The following is a 25,213-nucleotide window of genomic DNA, read 5'->3' on the forward strand; positions in this document are numbered from 1 at the left end:
TTTTGGTCCAATATGGCTCTTACAACATTTTAGGTTGCCGACCCCTGGTATAGTTGAAAACTTACGATCATTCGAAAACATCATAATGGCAGCTACACTTTCCATCTTTAAAGATCTAACCGAAAATATTTGGGAATGTCCGACGGGCCAGATTGAAAAGCTTAACGGGCCGCATGTGGCCCCCGGGCCATCATTTGCCCCAAGTCTGCTGTACACAGTCTGTGCTCATGTTTTACTGTTGCAAAATGGTCTAATTTTCCTCCAAATATGATAATATTTTTCTCTGGTATGCTGAGATAGGCTCCAGGACCTCCCACCACCCCAAAAAGGACAAGCGGTAGAAATGGATGGATAGATGGATGATCATGACTTAAAAGCTTTATCAATCCTTATTGAACAGGAAATTATTAAATTTAAGAGATGGTTTGATGTCAATAAATTATCATTAAATTTTGGGGCGGTATAGCTCGGTTGGTAGAGTGGCCGTGCCAGCAACCTGAAGGTTGCAGGTTCGATTCCCGCTTCCGCCATCCTAGTCACTGCTGTTGTGTCCTTGGGCAAGACACTTTACCCCCCTGCTCCCAGTGCCACCCACACTGGTTTAAATGTAACTTAGATATTGGGTGTCACTATGTAAAGTGCTTTGAGTCACTAGAGAAAAGCGCTATATAAATATAATTCATTCATTCATCCATGATAAACGCGCATGCGTCTCCAGGCTCTGCTTTTTATCCATTGATTTATCAGATTACATTTTTAATTATCTATAGCAGGGGTGTCAAAGGTGTGCCCCGGAGGCCATTTGCGGCCCACAGCTAATGTTTTAAAGGCCCACGGCACATTCTAAAAATACTAAAAGTGAAATAAAAAAAGCTTGAAGGTTAGATGTCATTTAGAAAAAGTTGCAATGTTGACTGATAAAACAAAGCTGTTTTTTTCCTTTCAAACTGTCATAGGGACGGCGTGGCGCAGTGGGAGAGTGGCCGTGCGCAACCCGTGGGTCACTGGTTCAAATCCCACCTAGTACCAACCTCGTCACGTCCGTTGTGTCCTGAGCAAGACACTTCACCCTTGCTCCTGATGGGTGCTGGTTGGCGCCTTGCATGGCAGCTCCCTCCATCAGTGTGTGAATGTGTGTGTGAATGTGGAAGTAGTGTCAAAGCGCTTTGAGTACCTTGAAGGTAGAAAAGCGCTATACAAGTACAACCCATTTATTTATTTATCATTTATTGCTCAAAACAATATTAATGAATTGTGAGTATGAAAACATTTGTGCCTGCTACACATACTTGCCAACCTTGAGACCTCCGATTTCGGGAGGAGGCATGGTTGGGGCGGGGGGCGTGGTTAAGAGGGGTGGCGTATAATTCACCAACTAGAGTATTTCATATATATTTCATACATATATATATATATATATATATATATAAATATAAATATATATATATGTATGAAATACTTGACTTTCAGTGAATTCTAGCTATATATATATTCATTTTATTATATATATAAATAAAAGAAATAGTTGAATTTCCGGCGGCACCTATCAAATACACAGTAATAAAAACACAGTTGTTCTACTAACTGTACTGTGCTTGCTGGTTACTAAAAAAAAAAAAAAAACACTTACTGTACCTTTCACTGTTTGAGTAGTCTTTGTTCTGCCATTTGCGTATTGGCGAGCGATCTCCGAATCCCGGAACATCCTTCACGGATTTGTTGTAGACATCCGCATATGAGAACGGGATGTTGCTTCCAGCTATCAGCATAGACATCTTTGTCTCAGCATAAGTTACACCATCGGGTCTCCATTTTGCGAGGCGGCCCATGATACTGGGTTGTGAACGACGCTGCGCTGCGGACGCTTTGTGCTTCGCTGACTGACCGTTCATGGCTGAGTATATCCGTTCGGCCGCCGTGTTCAATGGAGAAGTCTGTTCTACAAAATTTACAGGCAACATACCCCTTCCCCTTCGAACTCTCCGGGATAAACTGAAATTCTTGTTTCCATTCGTTTTGGAACTTGCGAGCGTATTTCTTCATTTTGCTCGTCGACGGTGTAAAAATTGGGTTGGAGTCAATAACCAGACGACGTGATGAAGTTGCGTCTCTTTACTGCGGCGTGGCGCAGTGGCAGAGTGGCCGTGCGCAACCCAAGGGTCCCTGGTTCAATCCCCACCTAGTACCAACCTCGTCACGTCCGTTGTGTCCTTGGGCAAGACACTTCACCCTTGCTCCTGATGGGTGCTGGCAAGCGCCTTGCATGGCAGCTCCATCCATCAGTGTGAGTGTGAATGGGTAAATGTGGAAGTAGTGTCAAAGCGCTTTGAGTACCTTGAAGGTAGAAAAGCGCTACACAAGTACAACCCATTTATTTATTTATAATTAAAATCAATGTTATGATTAATGATTGACCTTTCCAAGGTTCCCATTACTTCACATCAAATATTCCAGTAAGAAAAATATTTTTGGTGGAAGATTTTGCAAATTTGGTAAATAAATAACCAAATTTTTTTGTTTTCTTACTGTACCAAACCGTAACCTATGAACCAAAGTACGTACCGAACCAACATTTTTGTGTACCGTTACACCCCTAAAATATAACTACATAATACAAAACCAAACAAAATCATCAACAAGCTAAGTAATTTAAAAACTCAGATAAAATATGACTTTCCTTTTAAAAACCTGTTTACTGTCAATGCTGGTGAGAATTCGAGTCAGGTTATTCCAGAGCGATACAGATCTATAAATAAAAGATTTCCGCAAAGCATTCTTCCTGGGACGAGGGAGTACAAAATGCTCCTCACTAGACGACCTGGTATTATAATTATGTATAGTGCTACTGTGAACTATTTGGGCCATGAGAAAAGCAGGAGTTTTACTACTGGTTACATGTTGACCATGTTTGCACACAAAAGATCCATCATAGAGTAAAACTCCTATTTAAAACTTATGTAGGAACTAAAGGAATGCTTACCTTCCTGCCCTCCAGGAATTTGAGCGCGGTGCCGATGTTGGAGACCCAATGGATCCTCTTGAGTTGGCGGCCTTGCTCTGAAGGCTGCACAAAAGACATTAAAATCACTGTAAACAATAAGTCACTTTTTGTGTAAAAGCAGTGGTGTGTCATCAGGGCTAATAACGCCTTCTCTTCTGGCCGAACATTAATGATGATCATAAATTAATTACAGTTCACTTTATTTTTGAATTACCGTATTTTCCCGACCATAGGGCGAACTGGATAATAAGGTTTGATTGATTGATTGATTGATACTTTTATTAGTAGATTGCACAGTACAGTACATATTCCGTACAATTGACCACTAAATGGTAACACCCGAATAAGTTTTTCAACTTGTTTAAGTCGGGGTCCACGTTAATCAATTCATGGTAATGCCAATGAATGGTCTATTTTTGATCTTTTTTCATACATAAGGCGCACCGGCAGAGGTGGGTAGTAACGCGCTACATTTACTCCGTTACATTTACTTGAGTAACTTTTGGGATAAATTGTACTTCTACGAGTAGTTTTTATGCAACATACTTTTACTTTTACTTGAGTATATTTATAGAGAAGAAACGCTACTTTTACTCCGCTCCATTTATCTACATTCAGCTCGCTACTCGCTACTTTTTTTTTTATCGATCTGTTAATGTTTCTTTTGGTTTATGACAGAGCTTCGAAGTAGGATCTGCGCATGCCTGCGTTTCACCAAACACATGCAGTCACTGGTGACGTTGGACCAATCAAACGGAGCCAGGCGGTCACATGACCCGACTTAAACAAGTTGAAAAACTTATTGGGGTGTTACCATTTAGTGGTCAATTGTACAGAATATGTACTGTACTGTGCAATCTACTAATAAAACTATCAATCAAGCAATCAATCAAAAGCCGTCAAAAGCCCGAAGACTGATCGCACAGTTCCTGTCTTCACAATAAAAGTTCCGCTCCATCGCGTCTGCGCTAACAAAATAAGAGTCTCCGAATGCCAGTGCAAACAAGCTAGCAAACTACAGAGTTTGCCGCCAATGTATTTCTTGTAAAGTGTATAAAAACGAATATGGAAGCTGGACAAATAAGATGCCAAAAACCAACGACTTACATGTGGTATTAGACAGAAAAGAGGAACTTTTTTTCTCCTCCATTTGAAAAAGTGGACGTTATCAGCACTAAAATGCAAGTCATCAGAATCAGGTAATACACCAACTTATATTCTTGTCTTCATGAAAGATAGGAATCTATGTGTTAAACATGCATGTATATTCATTAAAAGACCTTTAACATGTCAACAAAAACGGCAAAATAAATAAATAAAAATTATATACAGTATATATAAATGTATGTATATATATATATATATATATATATATATATATATATATATATATATAAAAATATGTATATGATATGTGTGTGTATGTATATGTATATACAGTATGAGGTAGATCACCTCGACTTGGTCATTTATTAAGTAACTGATTAACGTTGAAAAACTTATCCGGGTGCTACCATTTAGTGGTCATTTGTATGAAATATGTACTGTACTGTGCTATCTACTAATGAAAGTTTCAATCAATCAATCAATGCCTATTGAGCCTATGATGCTGTTAAGTTATTGTGGCTCAATGTGCTTTATTTTTATTTTATTTTAATGTACTATTATTTAAAATATATTATTGTTTTAGTTGCTTAAGAGATATTCATGGCTCTGAATTTGCTCATGGCTATTTTTATGTTTTTGTGCATTATTTGTTGCCGTAATCAGGTTACTCATCAGTTACTCAGTACTTGAGTAGTTTTTTCACAACATACTTTTTACTTTTACTCAAGTAAATATTTGGGTGACTACTCCTTACTTTTACTTGAGTAATAAATCTCTAAAGTAACAGTACTCTTACTTGAGTACAATTTCTGGCTACTCTACCCACCGGATTACATTTTTCCAAATGTAAAAGACCTCCTTATTTTCCTTTAAGGTTATATTTCTCCTCTTTAGTTCAGAAAAATTATTGTACATTCTTTGGTAGCAGGTTATATTTTGCTTTGTACATCGTTTTAGTTGTTTGCAATTTTATCAACATCTACGGTCCATAATATCATCAAAAGGTTCAGAGAATCGGAAGAAATCACTCCACGTAAGCGGCATGGCTGGAAACCAACATTGAATGACCGTGACCTTCGATCCCTCTGTATCAAAAAACGACATAAATCTCTAAAGGATATCACCACATGGGCTCAGGAACACTTCAGAAAAACACTGTCACTAAATACAGTTTGTCGCTACATCTGTAAGTGCAAGTTAAAGTTCTACTATGCAAAGCGAAAGCCATTTCTCAACAACATCCAGAAATGCCGCCAGCTTCTCTGGGCCCGAGATCATCTAAGATGGACTGATCCAAAGTGGAAAAGTGTTCTGTGGTCTGACAAGTCCACATTTCAAATTGTTTTTGAAAATAGTCGACATCGTGTCATCCTTATCAGAGGGGAAGCGAACCATCCAGACTGTTATCGGCGCAAAGTTCAAAAGCCAGCATGTGTGATGGTATGGGGGGGCATTACTGCCCAAGGCATGGGTAACTGACACATCTGTGAAGGCACCATTAATGCTGAAAGGTACATAAAGGTTTTGGAACAACATATGCTGCCATCTAAGTGCCGTCTTTTTCATGGACGCCCCTGCTTATTTCAGCAAGACAATGCCAAGCCACATTCAGCACGTGCTACAACTGCATGGCTTCGTACTTTCCTGGTCCGCCTGCAGTCCAGACCTGTCTCCCATCGAAAATGTGTGGTGCTTTATGAAGCGTAAAATACGACAGCGGAGACCCCGGACTGTTGAACGGCTGAAGCTCTACATAAAACAAGAATGGGAAAGAATTCCACTCTCAAAGCTTCAACAATTAGTTTCCTCAGTTCCCAAACGTTTATTGAGTGTTGTTAAAAGAAAAGGTGATGTAACACAGTGGTGAACATGCCCTTTCCCAACTACTTTGGCATGTGTTTCAGCCATGAAATTTTAAGTTAATTATTATTTGCAAAAAAAATATTAAAGTTTATTAGTTTTAACATCAAAAATCTAGTCTTTGTAGTGCATTTAATACAATATGGGTTGAAAAAGATTTGCAAATCATTGTATTCTGTTTATATTTACATCTAACACAATTTCCCAACTCATATGAAAATGGTGTTTGTAACCAGAAAATGTATATTTTGTTGTTTTCTTACTGTACCAAAAATGAACCGAACTGTACCTCGACCAAGATTTTTGGGTACCGTTACACCCTTACCATTTACACAAGGTGCCAACTTCACAGCTTTTGGGTTTTGTACTACAATATGGTCATTTTAAGTGTAAAAGAAAAGAGAAACACTACTTACCAGCCTCTGGTCCGACAACACTTCCAACAGAGACAAGAGCTTCACCCCATCTTTAAAGTCCTCGAAAAGGTCGTTGACCTCAAGCGGAGGATTATGCTGCAATAGAGGACAAAAAAAACGTGAGCAATGTCTTCAATTCATGTGGGAGCGGGGGGGGGGGGGTCGCTGCCATTGTGAGTGCGGAATGTTTGGGACATGTGTGAAAGGACATTGGTATGCTAAACCGTCGCCAGCCCCTGCCAAGCCAGACCAAATGCTGCTTGTGACAAACAGGCTTGTTAGCAACGAGTGCCCGAGCTTCCCTGCGGCTGAAAAGATGGCGTTGTTTCCTTGGCGATGGCTCTGCGCCCGGGTCCTGGGTGTGTGCTCCTTTTCTAACCCTCCCCATATACCGTCTCCTGCACATGGCATCCCCACTTTTGCAGGACGGACTCAAGTACTTATTCAGTAGTCTGAATACTTGGCATGGTATACCGTGGCTGGCAATGTCGGGGCCAGGAGTGGGAAGAAGTTGTATCTCTTAAACACATTTTTTTATCAATTTTGTACAGTAATCTATTTATCTATATCTGCACCTTATTGCTCTTTTATCTCCACTACCATGAGCTAATGCAACAACACTGTAAAGTTCAAATTTGGATGACAATAAAAGGAAGTCTAAGTCTTAAACACATTTTTTTGTCAATTTTGACTAAGTTATCACCTTTTAAATGCCAGCTGATTGAGGTATGGGTACTGTTCACATTTAAAACGATATCGTACCAATTCCCGGTACCTTGGAATCGATACTGGTACTCAACTGTTCCACTTTTTGGTACTTTCATGCTTATTTTTTGATGGTTAAATGTTATGTTTTAATCAATCAATCAATCAATCAATCAATGTTTACTTATATAGCCCTAAATCACTAGTGTCTCAAAGGGCTGCACAAACCACCACCACATCCTCGGTAGGCCCACATAAGGGCAAGGAAAAACTCACACCCAGTGGGACGTCGGTGACAATGATGACTATGAGAACCTTGGAGAGGACGAAAGCAATGGATGTCGAGCGGGTCTAACATGATACTGTGAAAGTTAAATCCATATTGGATCCAACACAGTCGGGAGACTCCAGTCCAAAGTGGATCCAACACAGCAGCGGAGCCAGCAGGAAACCATCCCAAGCGGAGGCGGATCAGCAGCGCAGAGATGTCCCCAGCCGATACACAGGCAAGCAGTACATGGCCACCAAATCGGACCGGACCCCCTCCACAAGGGAGAGTGGGATATAGGAGAAAAAGAAAACAAACGGCAGATCAACTGGTCTAAAAAGGGAGTCTATTTAAAGGCTAAAGTATACAAATGAGTTTTAAGGTGAGACTTAAATGCTTCTACTGAGGTAGCATCTCGAACTGTTACCGGGAGGGCATTCCAGAGTACTGGAGCCCGAAATGAAAACGCTCTATAGCCCGCAGACTTTTTTTGGGCTTTGGGAATCACTAATAAGCCGGAGTCCTTTGAACGCAGATTTCTTGCCGAGACATATGGTACAATACAATCGGCAAGATAGGATGGAGCTAGACCGTGTGGTATTCTATACGTAAGTAGTAAAACCTTAAAGTCACATCTTAAGTGCACAGGAAGCCAGTGCAGGTGAGCCAGTACAGGCGTAATGTGATCAAACTTTCTTGTTCTTGTCAAAAGTCTAGCAGCCGCATTTTGTACTAACTGTAATCTTTTAATGCTAGACATGGGGAGACCCGAAAATAATACGTTACAGTAGTCGAGGCGAGACGTAACAAACACATGGATAATGTAACATTAAAAAATGAGCTGATTATGATAACTGTGCTTTCCAGTTGTTTTATCTTGTTTTCTGTTTACATTTGAGTCTCATTTGCACTTCCAGTACATCCCTGACTTGTTATGACTCCTACTATTCAGGGCGCAGCCTCTGGTCTTCAGACCAGGGTATTCCATCCATCCATTTTCTACCGCTTGTCCCTTTCAGGGTCGCTGGCGCCTATCTCAGCTGCATTCGGGCAATCGGCGGGGTACACCCTGGACAAGTCGCCACCTCATCAGAGAGCCAACACAGTGGTATTCTAAAGACCCCAAAAGCTCATTTTAAATCCAGTGGAGAACCGGAGAACCTGGCATTCCAGGCTGTAGCTCCCAGACTCTGGTACAGCTTGCACCAGTCCCTCCGTGATCTTGACTGTGTTGACACTTTTAAGAAACATTTGAAAAGTTCTCTTTTTAGTAAAGCTTTTAGTTAATGCACCTTATAACTATCATTTTTAATCCACTTTGTACACCTTTTAAGAAGTTGCCCCTTTTGTTTTAATTCAATTGTTGTTTTACTTCACCTAGGTTTTGTACAGTGCTTTGTGATTTTATTTGTGAAAAGCGCTTTATAAATAAAATTTACTTACTTACTTTACTTACTTCCAAGACTTAAGTTTCCTTTAAATGAGAGCCTCAGTGATAATTTCGCTATGTCCGCATAATAATGAAAAATTTTGAACCTATGGTATGTTGGAAGTAGCTTTTTCCATGAAGTTGAATGTGGTACGTTGCGCCCTACAAAGTGTTTGTACTGTAAGTATTGTACTTAGTACACATCAGTTGTTTGAATGTTGACATCCATCTCTAAGTTAGAACTGTACCTCTGCCGACATGTTCAATAACGAAGAGATAATTTGAGTGGTTTGTGTTGTGGTTTGTGCAGCCCTATGAGACACTAGTGATTTAGGGCTATATAAGTAAACATTGATTGATTGATTGATTGTCAATACTTTCAGCCATTTTATTAATTGTTTTGGTTGTGTATATTTGAAGGCCCCCCTCCCACTCTTTAAAATATTTAATTGCTTTTGGTTGTTATTTTTATTCAAGGTGAACATTTTGATAACAGAGAAAATACATTTTATTGTTATTAATTGTTTATTTAACTCGGGGATTTCAAAGTTAACATTCCAATTACAATGTTAAAATATACAAGAAATACAAGTTTGTTGCATTCGAAAGGATATGCATTCATAATCCGTTGGTAGTGAACCCCAAGATGCAGAGATGGCAGGCGTGGCGCAGGAAAACATGGCTTTAATGTCAAAATGCATGGAAAACAGCAACCAGGAAACAGGATAACACAAAACAGGAAACCTATCATCGAGCCCTGGCTGGAGGGCGAGGCAGGCATAAATAGCAGCCGCTGATTGACAACAGGTGCGGCCAGGCTGCCAATCAGCAGCAGGTGAGGGGAAACAGCACTCGGGGAGCCAACACCAACCAAGGGAACACAACCCGACCTGAATGTGACAGATCGTCACAAATATTATGTATTACCATTACATCAGTGGTTAATTTAGTCGATGGCAATAATATCATTTATCGGCAATCATTTATAGCTCAATCTATTGTTGAGCAAAATTTGTTATCAGCCCTGGCCTAAGGAGCAAACTGGTAGAGTCAGCGAGTGCTGAGGGTTTGATTGTAAACAACAGTACATGTGTAACATGCATGACAGCAAAGCAGCAACATTTTAAAGGGGAACATTATCACCAGACCTATGTAAGCGTCAATATATACCTTGATGGTGCAGAAAAAAGACCATCTATTTTTTTAACCGATTTCCAAACTCTAAATGGGTGAATTTTGGCGAATTAAACGCCTTTCTGTTTATCGCTCGGGAGGCGATGACGTCAGAATGTGACGTTGCCGAGGTAACACAGCCGCCATTTTCCTTTTCAACACATTGTAAACATTGGGTCTCAGCTCTGTTATTTTCCGTTTTTTCGATGCTAACATGCTAATTACCGGCGGTGCTAAAGCAGACATGGCACAGAAATGTATGGATAACCTGTAGATGCATTTGCAACCAAGGCCCAGGCTAAGACCGATTTTTTTATTTCATTTTAATCTTCTATTCCCCCCCCCCCCCCCCCCCCCCCCTTGTTTACCTGTATTTCATCTTTTTTTGTAAGGGGCGCTGGAAGCCGGCAGACCCGTCAGCGATCCTGTTCTGTCTCCCTGTAATGTTTGTCTGATCTTGAATGGGATTGTGCTGAAAATTGTAATTTTCCTGAAGGAACTCTCCTGACGGAATGAATAAAGTACTATCTAATCTAATCTAATCTAATCTATATTACGTTTCCTTCCACCCACATTTAATGCGAAAAAAACACTTACCAATCGACGGATTTAAGTTGCTCCAGTGTCACAAGATGCGAAAGTCCTGATCGTTTTGTCCGCACATTTTACCGGCGATGCTAACGCAGCTATTCGGCCATGCTACGGCTATGAATAACGTCAATAGCTATTCACTCAATAGCTTCAGTTTCTTCTTCAATATTTTCATACTCCAACCATCTGTTTCAATACATGCGTAATCTGTTGAATCGCTTAAACTGCTGAAATCCGTGTTTGAATCCGAGCTAATGTCACTATATCTTGCTGTGGTATTCCCATTGTTTGTTTACATTGGCAGCACTGTGTGACGTCACAGGGAACTGGCTAGTGATTTCGAAGATAGCGAAAGTAAGGCACTTTAAAGCTTTATTTAGGGATATTCCGAGACCAGTAAAATTTTGAAAAAAAAACATTAAAAAATACAACAAGCCACTGGGAACTAATTTTTATTGTTTTTAACCCTTTTGAAATTGTGATAATGTTCGCCTTTAAGGCGCATGCGGAGCTAGATAAAATATTTTCCTATTTAATTAAAAAAAATCGAGGGCTATTTGCTTTTGCAAACAATGCACTCTGCGACTACAGACTGCATTTCTAAAATATAAACAACCAAATAACATGCAAATGACAAATGAACTTGGCCGGTTCTCCAGCCAGCATTGCCCCTAACAGACAGTGGCAATAAAGATCATTTTTATTGGCGCATTGCTACTGTTCCATGAAGGATGAAATATATCACCCGTAAGCTGCAGTGCTGTAAAAGTTAACGCGTGAGCTCCTCTTCCATGATGCAGCATAATTCCAGCGCCGCTATTGGTATGCACCCAATGCCAGTGCTTGAATAATTACAGCTTGAAATTCCTCTTCAACTTGAACAAGTTTGGAACAACCCTGAGCCCAGCGCCGATATCTGACAGTCACACATCTACGTGGCGTGAGGCACACATGCACTATTTCTTGTACCATAAAAGTAAAATAGATGGCGGGCGGCGGGGAACTGTCCTCCCGTTGTTCACCATCTGCATCACTATGTGCACATGACCTGGGAATGCTGCAAGGAACAGTCTTGCATGTGACATTTACTCCGCATTTTGTCATTATTTACAGCCATTTTGCCAGCGTATCGCAATTAATAGCGGCCACGGTAGCATGATAAGGCTTTAAGGCAGGGGTAGGGAACCTATGGCTCTAGAGCCAGATGTGGCTCTTTTGATGATTACATATGGCTCTCAGATAATTACATTTATATAGCGCTTTTCTCTAGTGACTCAAAGCGCTTTACAAAGTGACACCCAATATCTAAGTTACTTTTAAAACAGTGTGGGTGGACTGGGAAAGGTGTGTAAAGTGTCTTGCCCAAAGACACAACGGCAGTGACTAGAATGGCGCAAGCGGGAATCGAACCTGGAACCCTCAGGTTGCTAGCACGGCCACTCTCCTAACCGAGCTATGCCGAGTAACCGTGTAATACTCTTCCATATCAGTAGGTGGCAGTCGGTAGCTAATTGCTTTGTAGATGTGGGAAACAGCGGGAGGCAGGGTGCAGGTAAAAAGGGGTCTAATGCTTAAACAAGGGGTCTAGAGCCAGATGACTGCACCTGGCTCTCAGATAAATCTTAGCTGACATTGCTTAACACGATAAGTAATGAATAATTCCGCTGGTAATCACAGTTTCAAAAATAACGTTCAAAACATAAAACTTCTCATGCATTTTAATCCAACCAGCCATCCGTTTTCTACCGCACCTGTTCACGATGGCGCATTAATGGTAAGAAGTATTATATTTATTATTGGTTGACTTTTAGAATAACAATGTGGTTAAAAAGAATAAGAGACTTATCATACTCTACAAATGTTGGTCATACTTAAAAATGGACGAATTTAGTTGTATTCAGTGTTGAAAAATGTTATATGGCTCTTACGGAAATACATTTTGAAATATTTGGCTTTCATGGCTCTCTCAGCCAAAAAGGTTCCCGACCCCTGCTTTAAGGGGTAGTATCGTGCAGCCATAAAACGCTACAGGAGTCTCTCCCGAACCGCTTTAAGACTACCGTCGTAAAGCCAACAAGTACGACCCCTGGCAAAAATGATGCAATCAGCAGACTTGGAGGATATGCATGACACAAAAGTATAGTAATTCCAAATGGCAACTTTCTGGCTTAAAGGACATCAATTGTGGTAGTCAGTAACAGTTCTATTTTTAGATCAGAGTAAAACAAATGATGGAATCACTTAAAGGGGAACATTATCACCAAACCTATGTAAGCGTCAATATATACCTTGATGTTGCAGAAAAAAGACCATGTATTTTTTTAACCGATTTCCAAACTCTAAATGGGTGAATATTGGCAAATTAAACGCCTTTCTGTTTATAAGTCTTTTAGCGATGACGTCAGAACGTGACGTCACGGAGGTAACACACCCGCTATTTTCACATTACAAACACCGGGTCTCAGCTCTGTTATTTTCCCTTTTTTCGACTATTTTTTGGAACTTTGGAGACATCATGCCTCGTCGGTGTGTTGTCGGAGGGTGTAACAACACTAACAGGGAGGGATTCAAGTTGCACCACTGGCCCGAAGATGCCAAAGTGTCTGCCGCCAGACCCCCATTGAATGTGCCAGAGTGTCTCCATATTTTACCGGCGATGCTAAGGCAGACATGGCACAGAGATGTATGGATAACCTGCAGATGCATTTGCAACGATAGTCAACGAAATCACAAAGGTGAGTTTTGTTGATGTTGGCTGCCAGCTACTCGATGCTAACATGCTACGCTAATCGATGCTAACATGCTATTTGCACCACTGGCAAGAAATCTGCCGCCAGATCCCCATTGAATTTGCCAGAGTGTCTGCCGGCGATGCTAAGACAGACATGGCACAGAGATGTATGGATAACCTGCAGATGCATTTGCAGCGATTAAGTCAGGGGTGCCCATTACGTCGATCGCGATCGACTGGTCGATCTCGTAGGGTGTGTCAGTCGATCTCAAGCCAGGCATTAAAAAATGTACATAAAAATGAGCAATCATCAATCATACCAAGACTTCACTTTCGTCAGTTGTTTGACATTCTCGGCACCCGAGGATCTTGTGAGATGACGCTGGCTGCTGCGAGCTCATATTTAAGAAAAAAATCACTAACAGGGCGGACGCAGAGAAACACATTTTATTTCTAGAGACTCCGTACCTACTGTCAAAACTCTAAAGACCGACTGCACAGTTCCTGTCTTCACCATAAAAGACCTGTTTCATCCTGCCTGTGCTAACAAAATAAGAGTCTCAGAAAGCTAGCGTGCACAAGCTAGCAAGCTACGGAGTTTGATGCCAATGTATTTCTCCCCCGCCCTCAGCGACCGCTTTCTCACTTGCTTGCCCACCCGCACACTCACTGACGTCACTCACCTGCTGCCAGACATTAAAGGGCCACACACATATGCTACTCTCATAACAAAGTGTTTAAAAACGAGTATGCAAGTTGGACAAATGAGATGCCAAATCCAACCACTTTCATGTGGTATTGGACAGAAAGGAGGACTTTTTTTTTCCTCCATTTGAAAATGCGGACGTTATCAACACCACTGTCTGATTCCAATCAATGCAAGTCATCAGAATCAGGTAATACACCACCTTATATTCTTGTCTTCATGAAAGAAAGGAATCTATGTGTGTTAAACATGCTTGTATTATCATTAAACACCATTAACTTGTTAACAAAAATGTCTCTTTCATAAATAAATAAATATAAATTATAAATAGGAATGAGGTAGATCTCCTCGACTTGGTCAATTGAAAAGTAGCTCGCCTGCAGAAAAAGTGTGAGCGCCCCTGGATTAAGTCAACGAAATCACAAAGGTGAGTTTTGTTGATGTTGTTGACTTATGTGCTAATCAGACATATTTGGTCACGGCATGACTGCCAGCTAATCGATGCTAACATGCTACGCTAATCGATGCTAACATGCTATTTACGCCAGCTGTATGTACATTTGAAACTAGATACCCACATTTAATTGCAAACAAACACTTACCAATCGACGGATTTAATTTGCTCCAGTGTCACAAGATGCGAAAGTCCTAATCGTTTGGTGCGCACATTTTACCGGCGATGCTAATAAGGCAACCATGCTATGGGCCACTTCATTAGGTACACCCACGCTATGGCCGAATAGCGTCAATAGCTATTTGCTTAATAGCTTCAATTTCTTCTTCAATTTCGTTTTCGCTATCTGCCTCCATACTCCGACCATCTGTTTCAATACATGCGTAATCTGTTGAATTGCTTAAGCCGCTGAAATCCGAGTCTGAATCCGAGCTAATGTCGCTATATCTTGCTGTGGTAACCGCCATGTTTGTATTGGCAGCCCTGTATGACGTCACAGGGAAATGGACCGTCGCATCGCAAATAGCGAAAATCAAGAACTTTAAAGCTTTTTTTTAGGGATATTCCGGGAGGTGTAAAATTTTGAAAAAAACTTCGAAAATAAAACAAGCCACTGTGAACTGATTTTTATTGATTTTAACCCTTTTGAAATTGTGACAATGTTCCCCTTTAAATATGGAATCATGAAAAACAAAAAAACACGACAACAGACCACTTTTACTTTCTTGCACCACCTCTGGCTTTTAAACCAACCTGCAGACAAAGAGAATTGTTCATCAATCATGCTCCAACTTTCTCTGATTGCTGTTGTCTGATTAGCTTTGTCTTGTCATTGATCATTTTCTGCTATTTCCACCACACATTTGACATTGGATGGAGATTGTCATGATCTCATGTTTTGTTATTTTCTGTTAGTTTTGGACTCCCTCAGTTCCGGTTTGTGCACCTCTGGGTTTGTTTTAGTTTCCATGGGGATTCATTGGCTTCACCTGCCTGTGGTTAGTAGTCGGCACGCTCACCTGTTGTCGACCACTAATCAGAGAGCTATTTATTCACTCTTCTCGTTGGTTGCGTTAGTAATTCTTGTCTCCGAGTTTATGCTAAGAGGTACTTAGCTTCCCATGTGATCGGCGCGTTTTCATTCTGCTTGTTTTCTGGTTTTGGTACGTGTTTGATTTTCCAAAATTAAATCATGTTCCTACAGGCACGCCTTGTCCGGAGTAGTCTGTCTGCATCCCGGGAGAAAGAACCCCGCAGAAAGATACGACCCCCCCACACGTGACAGAGATCAGGACTATTTGCAGGCCGTGACATTGGCCCTATGTATATTTCTTCCAAGAAAGTTTTGACACATTTTACTTAGATGCATTATCGTGTATAAAATGATGTCATCAACCCCAAATAACCTTTCAATTGATGGAATAAGAGACATAATGTAAACGTGTGCATTTATTGTACCTGACATGCAGCCCCATATTATCAATGTGCATATTTTCTTCAGGAAGTCGTCTTCATAAACCTAATTGTAACACCACTAAGCAAATTTCCAGCAGCATCACCTTGTCCAATGCAGATGCACCATTCATCACTGACTATGATGTCCATCCAGTCATCCATAGTCCACCATTGCTTTTCCGTAACCCATTGAAACTGTGTTGTTTTTTTATGTTTAGCTGTTCATGAACTTTTTTGTAATTAAATCCCATTTCCTTCGAGTGCTTTCTTACAGACTGCGGCTCCAGTTTCCGTCCATTTTTTTGTTTTCAAGACATATTGCTTGAAGTTTTCTGTCTCGGCGCTTTGATGTTGTCCTTGGTCTACCAGTATGGTTGCCTTACACAACCTTCCCGTGTTGTTTGAGTTTGGTCCACATTTTACACACAGCTGACTGTCAATAATCAACATATTTTGCAACATAGTGGGATGTTTATCTTCTTTAAGAAGTTTGATAATCATCTTCATTGTTTCAATTGACATATCTCATGTTTGGGACCAAGATTTATGATAATCTACCTGTTGCCACAGCTCTCCAAATTGATTTAGTCTGATGCAGATTTTAGCCTTAGAAAATTTAAATTATAGTTTGATTCCATTTTTTCTATAAAATTAAGTGATTCCATATTTTTTTCATAATGAAACTGTTACCGACCACATCATTTATATTATTGATTTGTTTAGTCTTTCTTAAAGCCAGATAGTTGACATTTGAAATGATTACAATTTGATGCAATGTCTGTTATCTACAAAATGAAACATTCTGAAATAACATCCTCCGAGTTGATTGATTCCATGTTTTCCAGGGTGAGGTGTGCAGTCTCCTGCTTAGACACTTACCTTTGCCAAGTGAGAATTAATCCATTTGGTGAAGGTTCTCTTTTGCACTGCCTCCTGCTCATCTGTAAAAAAAACAGAAAAAACAATGGGTATAATATAACATTCAAACAAATAAGAATTTCGATTAATCAGAAAATACTGTTTTTGACACCATCCATCACAAATACTGTACGTTGTTCGTAACCCACAGCTGATTGATTGATTGATTGATTGATTGATTGATTGAATCTTTTATTAGTAGATTGTACAGTACAGTACATATTCCATACAATTGACCACTAAATGGTAACACCCGGATAAGTTTTTCAACTTGTTTAAGTCGGAGTCCAAGCTTAGCTTACGCTAACAGCTTACTAAATGCTACGTCCATCCATTCATCACAAATACTGGACGTTGTTCGTAATCCTCGATAACAGCCTACTAAATGCTACGTCCATCCATCCATCCATCCATCACAAATAGTGTACATATTTCGTAATCCACGGATAGCTTAGTTTACGCTAACAGCCTACTAATAGCTACGTCCATTCATCCATCACAAATACTGTACGTTGTTCATAACCACAGCTAGCTGAGCTTACGCTAACAGCCTACTAAATGCTACATCCATCCATCCATCCATCCATCACAAATACTGTACGTATTTTGTAATCCACAGCTAGCTTAGCTTATGCTAACAGCCTACTAAATGCTACATCCATCCATCCTTCCATCACAAATACTGTATGTTGTTTATAACCGCAACTAGCTTAGCTTGCGCTAACACCCTACTAAATTCTACGTCCATCCATCCATCACAAATACTGTACATTGTTCATAACCACAGCTAGCTGAGTTTACGCTAACAGCCTACTAAATGCTACATCCATCTATCACAAATACTGTACGTATTTCGTAATCCACAGCTTTCTTAGCTTATGCTAACAGCCTACTAAATGCTACATCCATCCATCCATCACAAATACTGTACGTTGTTCATAACCACAGCTAGCTGTGCTTACGCTAAAGGCCTACTAAATGCTACATCCATCCATCCATCACAAATACTGTACGTATTTCGTAATCCACAACTATCTTATCTTATGCCAACAGCCTACTAAATGCTACATCCATCCATCCATCCATCCATCACAAATACTGTACTTTGTTCATAACCGCAATTAACTTAGCTTATGCTCAAAGCCTACTAAATGCTACGTCCATCCATCCATCAAAACTACTGTACGTTGTTCATAACCACAGCTAGCTTAGCTTACGCTAACACCCTACTAAATTCTACGTCCATCCATCCATCACAAATACTGTACATTGTTCATAACCACAGCTAGCTGAGTTTACGCTAACAGCCTACTAAATGCTACATCCATCTATCACAAATACTGTACGTATTTCGTAATCCACAGCTATCTTAGCTTATGCTAACAGCCTACTAAATGCTACATCCATCCATCCATCACAAATACTGTACGTTGTTCATAACCGCAACTAGCTTAGCTTACGCTAACACCCTACTAAATTCTACGTCTATCCATCCATCACAAATACTGTACGTTGTTCATAACCACAGCTATCTGAGCTTACGCTAACAGCCTACTAAATGCTACATACATCATCCATCTATCACAAATACTGTACGTATAGCGTAATCCACAGCTAGCTTAGTTTATGCTAACAGCCTACTAAATGCTAAATCCATCCATCCATCCATCCATCACAAATACTGTATGTTGTTCATAACCGCAACTAGCTTAGCTTACGCTAACACCCTACTAAATTCTACGCCTATCCATCCATTACAAATACTGTACGTTGTTCATAACCACAGCTAGCTGAGTTTACGCTAACAGCCTACTAAATGCTACATCCATCCATCCATCCATCACAAATACTGTACGTTGTTCATAACCGCAACTAGCTGAGCTTACGCTAAAGGCCTACTAAATGCTACATCCATCCATCCATCCATCCATCACAAATACTGTACATATTTCGTAATCCACAGCTATCTTAGTTTATGCTAACAGCCTATTAAATGCTACGTCCATCCATCCATTTACCCATCCATCCATCCATCCATCCATCACAAAAACTGTACGTTGTTCATAACCGCAACTAGCTTAGCTTACGCTAACAGCCTACTAAATGCTACGTCCATCCATCCATCCATCCATCAATCACAAATAATGTACGTTGTTCATAACCACAGCTAGCTGAGCTTACGCTAACAGCCTACTAAATGCTACATCCATCCATCCATCCATCCATCACAAATACTGTACGTATTTCATAATCCACAGCTATCTTAGCTTATGCTAACAGCCTACTAAATGCTACGTCCATCCATCCATCACAAATACTGTACGTATTTCGTAATCCATAGCTAGCTCGGTTTACGCTAACAGCCTACTAAATGCTACATCCATCCATCACAAATTCTGTACTTTGTTCATAACCGCAACTAACTTAGCTTATCCTAAAAGCCTACTAAATGCTATGTCCATCCATCCATCCATCCATCCATCCATCACAAATACTGTACGTTGTTCATAACCACAGCTAGCTGTGCTTACGCTAAAGGCCTACTAAATGCTACATCCATCCATCCATCACAAATACTGTACGTTGTTCATAACCACAGCTAGCTGTGCTTACGCTAAAGGCCTACTAAATGCTACATCCATCCATCCATCACAAATACTGTACGTATTTCGTAATCCACAACTATCTTATCTTATGCCAACAGCCTACTAAATGCTACATCCATCCATCCATCCATCACAAATACTGTACTTTGTTCATAACCGCAATTAACTTAGCTTATGCTAAAAGCCTACTAAATGCTACGTCCATCCATCCATCAAAACTACTGTACGTTGTTCATAACCACAGCTAGCTGAGCTTACGCTAACAGCCTACTAAATGCTACATCCATCCATCACAAATACTGTACGTATTTCGTAATCCACAGATAGCTTAGTTTATGCTAACAGCCAACTAAATGCTACATCCATCCATCCATCCATCCATCACAAATACTGTACGTTGTTCATAACCGCAACTACCTTAGCTTACGCTAACAGCCTACTAAATTCTACGTCCATCCATCCATCCATCCATCCATCACAAATACTGTACATATTTCGTAATCACAGCTAGCTTAGTTTATGCTAACAGCCTACTAAATGCTACGTCCATCCATCCATCTATCCATCCATCCATCCATCACAAAAACTGTACGTTGTTCATAACTGCAACTAGCTTAGCTTATGCTAACAGCCTACTAAATGCTACATCCATCCATCCATCCATCCATCACAAATACTGTACGTATTTCGTAATCCACAGCTAGCTTAGTTTATGCTAACAGCCTACTAAATGCTACGTCCATCTATCCATCTATCCATCCATCCATGCATCACAAAAACTGTACGTTGTTCATAACTGCAACTAGCTTAGCTTACGCTGACAGCCAAATAAATGCTACGTCCATCCATCCATCCATCCATCCAAATCAAATCAACTTTATTTATAAAGCACATTTAAAATTTACCACAGGGGTAGCCAAAGTGCTGTACAATGGGCAGGTTAAAAGATAACACGAGGACCGAGCAAACAACACAACACAAACAGAACATGATAAAAAATAAATAAATAAAACATAAAAACCGGTTCACAGCAGGTGTATAATGGGGCGCCATTGCAGGATGGATATCACTTAGTGTTAAAAGCCAAGGAATAAAAGTATGTTTTTAAGAGAGATTTAAAAACAGGAAGAGAGGAGGCTTGTCTAACACTCAGAGGTAGGTCGTTCCAGAGCTTGGGAGCAGAAGCAAATACTGTACGTTGTTTGTAACCCGCAGCGAGCTTAGCTTATATGACTTATATGACTAATGCCGAGAAGGTAAAAGTGCTAAAGAGACAAAACCAGAGCACCGGGGAAATAACGGGAAAAAGTCCGATGATGAGAGTAGCAATATAGTGAAATGAATATAAAAACCCTACATCAGGAGGTTACCTACAGCCACGGCTGTTAATTTCAATGTTTCTGACAAGGTGCTGATTAGAGATCCCGGAGGTTGTTTGCGACTGTAGAAGCCTCGGTGGGTCATTTAATCGAGGTGTTAATTGCAGCGTTTACAGCATGTGTGGGAACTGTTATAAACATGTGGGTCATTGTGCTCGTGTTTGAGGTGGAACAATGTGCCTTGTTGTGGTTGGAGTAGAACTGCACTGAGAGCCTTTTTCACATACTAAACCCAAAAGCAGTGAAGTTGTCACGTCGTATAAATGGTAAATAAAAAGGGAATACAATGACTTGCAAATCCTTTTCAACTTATATTCAATTGAATAGACGGCAAAGACAAGATACTTAACATTGGAACTGGTCAACTTTTTTATTTTTTGCAAATATTAGCTAATTTGGAATTTGATGCCTGCAACATGATTCAAAAAAGCTGACAAAAGTGGCAAAGAAGACTGAGAAAGTTGAGGAATGCTCATCAAAGACACTTTTGGAACATCCCACAGGTGTGCAGGCTAATTGGGAACAGGTGGGTGCCATGAACGGGTATAAAAGTAGCTTCCATGAAATGCTCACTCATTCACAAGCAAGGACGTGGCGAGGGTCACCACTTTGTCAACAAATGCCATGGATTTCACCATCTACGCTCCGTAATATCATCAAAAGGTTCAGAGAGTCTGGAGAAATCCCTGCACGCAAGCCATATTACGGACCTTCGATCCCTCAGGCGGTACTGCATAAAAAAGCGACACCAGTGTGTAAAGGGTATCACCACACGGGCTCAGGAACACTTCAGAAAACCACTGTCAGTAACTACAGTTGGTCGCTACATCTAGAAGCATTTAATTCTCACCTTAAAACTCATTTGTATACTCTAGCCTTTAAATAGACTCCCTTTTTAGACCAGTTGATCTGCCGTTTCTTTTCTTTTTCTCCTATGTCCCACTCTCCCTTGTGGAGGGGGTCCGGTCCGATCCGGTGGCCATGTACTGTTTGCCTGTGTATCGGCTGGGGACATCTCTGCGCTGCTGATCCGCCTCCGCTTAGGATGGTTTCCTGCTGGCTCCGCTGTGAACGGGACTCTCGCTGCTGTGTTGGATCCACTTTGAACTGGACTCTCGCGACTGTGTTGGATCCATTATGGATTGAACTTTCACAGTATCATGTTAGACCCGCTCGACATCCATTGCTTTCCTCCTCTCCAAGGTTCTCATAGTCACCATTGTCACCGAAGTCCCACTGGGTGTGAGTTTTCCTTGCCCTTATGTGGGCCTACCGAGGATGTCATAGTGGTTCGTGTTGTGGTTTGTGCAGCCCTTTGAGACACTAGTGATTTAGGGCTATATAAGTAAACATTGATTGATTGATCTGTAAGTGCAAGTTAAAACTCTACTATGCAAAGCCAAAGCCATTTATCAACAACACCCGGAAACGCCGCCGGCTTCGCTGGGCCCGAGCTCATCTAAGAAGGACTGATGCAAAGTGGAAAAGTGTTCTGTGGTCTGACAAGTCCACATTTCAAATTGTTTTTGGAAACTGTGGATGTCGTGTCCTCCGGACCAAAGAGGAAAATAACCATCCGGACTGTTCTGGGCGCAAAGTTCAAAAGCCAGCATCTGTGATGGTATGGGGGTGTATTAGTGCCCAAGGCATGGGTAACTTACACATCTGTGAAGGCACCATTAATGCTGAAAGGTACATACATCTTTTGGAGCAACATACGTTGCCATCCAAGCAACGTTATCATGGACGCCCCTGCTTATTTCAGCAATACAATGCCAAGCCATGTGTTACAACAGCGTGGCTTCTTAGTAAAAGAGTGTGGGTACTAGACTGGCCTGCCTGTAGTCCAGACCTGTCTCCCATTGAATATGTGTGGCGCATTATGAAGGCTAAAATTGCAGAAGGGAGACTAGACTGTTGAACAACTTAAGCTGTACATTAAGCAAGAATGGAAATATATATATATATATATATATATATATATATATATATATATATATATATATATATATACATATATATACTAGGGCTGCGAATCTTTGGATGTCCCACGATTCGATTCAATATCGATTCTTGGGGTCGCGATTCGATTATATATCTATTTTTTCGATTCTCGATTCAAAAACGATATTTTTCCCATTCAAAACAATTCTGTATTCATTCAATACATAGGATTTCAGCAGGATCTACGCCAGTCTGCTGACATGCTACCAGAGTAGTAGATTTTTAAAAAAAAAAGCTTTTATAATTATAAAGGACAATGTTTTATCAACTGATTGCAATAATGTTAATTAGTTTTAACTCTTAAACGAACCAAAAATATGACTTATTTTATCTTTGTGAAAACATTGGACACAGTGTGTTGTCAAGCTTATGAGATGTGATGCAAGTGTAAGCCACTGTGACACTATTGTTCTTTTTTATTATTTTTATAAATGTCTAATGATAATGTAACTGAGGGATTTTTAATCACTGCTATGCTGAAATTATAACTAATATTGATACTGTTGTTAAAAATATTATTTTTTTGTTTCACTACTTTTGGTTTGTTCTGTGTCGTGTTTGTGTCTCCTCTCAATTGCTCTGTTTATTGCAGTTCTGAGTGTTGCTGGGTCAGGTTTGGTTTTGGAATTGGATTGCATTGTTATGGTATTGCTGTGTAGTGGTTTGCTGGATTGATTAAAAAATAAATAAATAAAATAAAATGAATTTTAAAAAAAAAGAGAATCGATTCTGAATCGCACGTGAGAATCGCGATTCGTATTCAAATTGATTTTTTCCCCACACCCCTAATATATATATCTATATATATATATCCATCCATTTTCTACCGCTTATTCCCTTTTGGGGTCGCGGGGGGCGCTGGCGCCTATCTCAGCTACAATCGGGCGGAAGGCGGGGTACACATACATAATAATAATAATATATATATACATACATAATAATAATATATTTAATAATAGTAAAAAAGAAAGACTATAATTTTACAAGGATATATATATATATATATATATATATATATATATATATATTTTTTTTTTTCTACATGTACATATAAATTCTGTTTTTATTTACAATTTACACAACGTGCCAACTTCACTGGTTTTGGGTTTTGTATTTTGTGCCGCTCATGAAGCTCCACGAGACGGGTCAAATACAGTATGAGAGGCAACTCCAAGTATGATGCCGCTCTTGTTAAGATGGCAAGAGTGTTACTAATCAAGAACTGTGAAGTTTACAGGGAACAAATTGCACAAGGATAACACGTCTGAAGAGAAAAGAAACACCAACATTTAACCGTATGAGGAATACTGTATGTGCTCTATGATGCTATTTTCCTGGTGGTTTACGTCACCATGACACAGCTATACAGTATATCCACACTTCCACCTCCAGCTACAGCCGCTGAAGGACAACCCCCTCGTCCTCAGTCACCATCCATCCATCCATCCTCCATATAGCATGTCAGCCTCGCTGCAGCAGTGTATGTGCTGTGTAAGTTGAGCTAGCACTTCTTTTTATGATGAGTGCAGACAAAAAAAAAGAGGTCATGCCAGGAGATTAGAGGGAGAGGACGCATCCCACGTTTCCCTCTGTGGTCTATTAATAAAGCCAGCCTCATGCATTTTGCAGCATCTTTCACAAAAGCAGTGATTTCTGCATGAACGTTGGCTTAGTCACGTGACGCCCGCTGGAGCGTGCGGACGCAGCACACGTCCACCGCCAATTACAACGTCCTTATTACTCCTCTAATTATAGCCCAGTGGAGACACCCACAGGGTGCTCGCCCCACTTACCTCGCAGATACTGGAAAAAGCCTGTGACCAGATTCAGCGAGGTCTTCCTGGCAGAGACGTCCTTGTAGTGAGCCATCCTCCGGCTCGCTCATGATAGGCGGCGTGCATGTGTCAAAGTCACAACCACGGTGGAAAAAAGTGACACCAAAGCTCACCTTTTTTTTTTGTCCCTGACCCTTTTGCAAAGGCGGCCGGGATGAATAGATCCCTTCCAGCCTCCCTCTGTCAAACACACTCGTACACACACACACACACACACACACACACTCGAGTGCAAAGCACTAGCAGAGCGTCAGATTTACAACCCCATCCTTCCCTCTTCCCCTTCTTCGTGTGGCGTTCCCATCCAGAGGAGCCATGGATGTGGATGCGCACAGCCCCCCGCTGCACAGCCTGGCCAGGCCGGGTGTCAGCATCACGCAGCCTGAGCGGCCAATCAGCGACGAGATGGGCGCCACGTGACTCGGTTCACCCACAGGCTTGTTTTGGCTCCCGAGATTTTATTTTAATCCCGCATGAGACGGACACTTGCGCCGTCAAAACACATGAACGCTGCCAAAAAAAGTAAACACATTTATTTTTATGAATTACTAGCGAGGTAAACTGTCTTTATTTAT

The 25,213-nt window shown here is 40.6% G+C and overlaps 1 protein-coding gene across 3 annotated transcripts in view; it reads right to left on the reverse strand.

Moving 5' to 3' along the window:
* syne1b (spectrin repeat containing, nuclear envelope 1b) overlaps positions 1-24,946 on the reverse strand; it is a 346,051-nt gene extending 321,105 nt beyond the window's left edge. For all 3 annotated transcript variants that reach the window (XM_061894156.1, XM_061894155.1, XM_061894154.1), the window contains exons 1-4: positions 24,597-24,946; positions 16,776-16,837; positions 6,385-6,480; positions 2,981-3,064 (exon numbers count right to left, since the gene is read on the reverse strand). In XM_061894156.1, coding sequence (XP_061750140.1) covers positions 2,981-3,064; positions 6,385-6,480; positions 16,776-16,837; positions 24,597-24,672 — 318 coding nt within the window. In that variant the 5' untranslated portion in view covers positions 24,673-24,946. The remainder of the gene's footprint in view (positions 1-2,980; positions 3,065-6,384; positions 6,481-16,775; positions 16,838-24,596) is intronic.
* Positions 24,947-25,213: the final 267 nt, after the last annotated feature.

This window comes from Nerophis ophidion, linkage group LG03, assembly GCF_033978795.1.
Source record: "Nerophis ophidion isolate RoL-2023_Sa linkage group LG03, RoL_Noph_v1.0, whole genome shotgun sequence".
Taxonomy (NCBI): domain Eukaryota; kingdom Metazoa; phylum Chordata; class Actinopteri; order Syngnathiformes; family Syngnathidae; genus Nerophis; species Nerophis ophidion.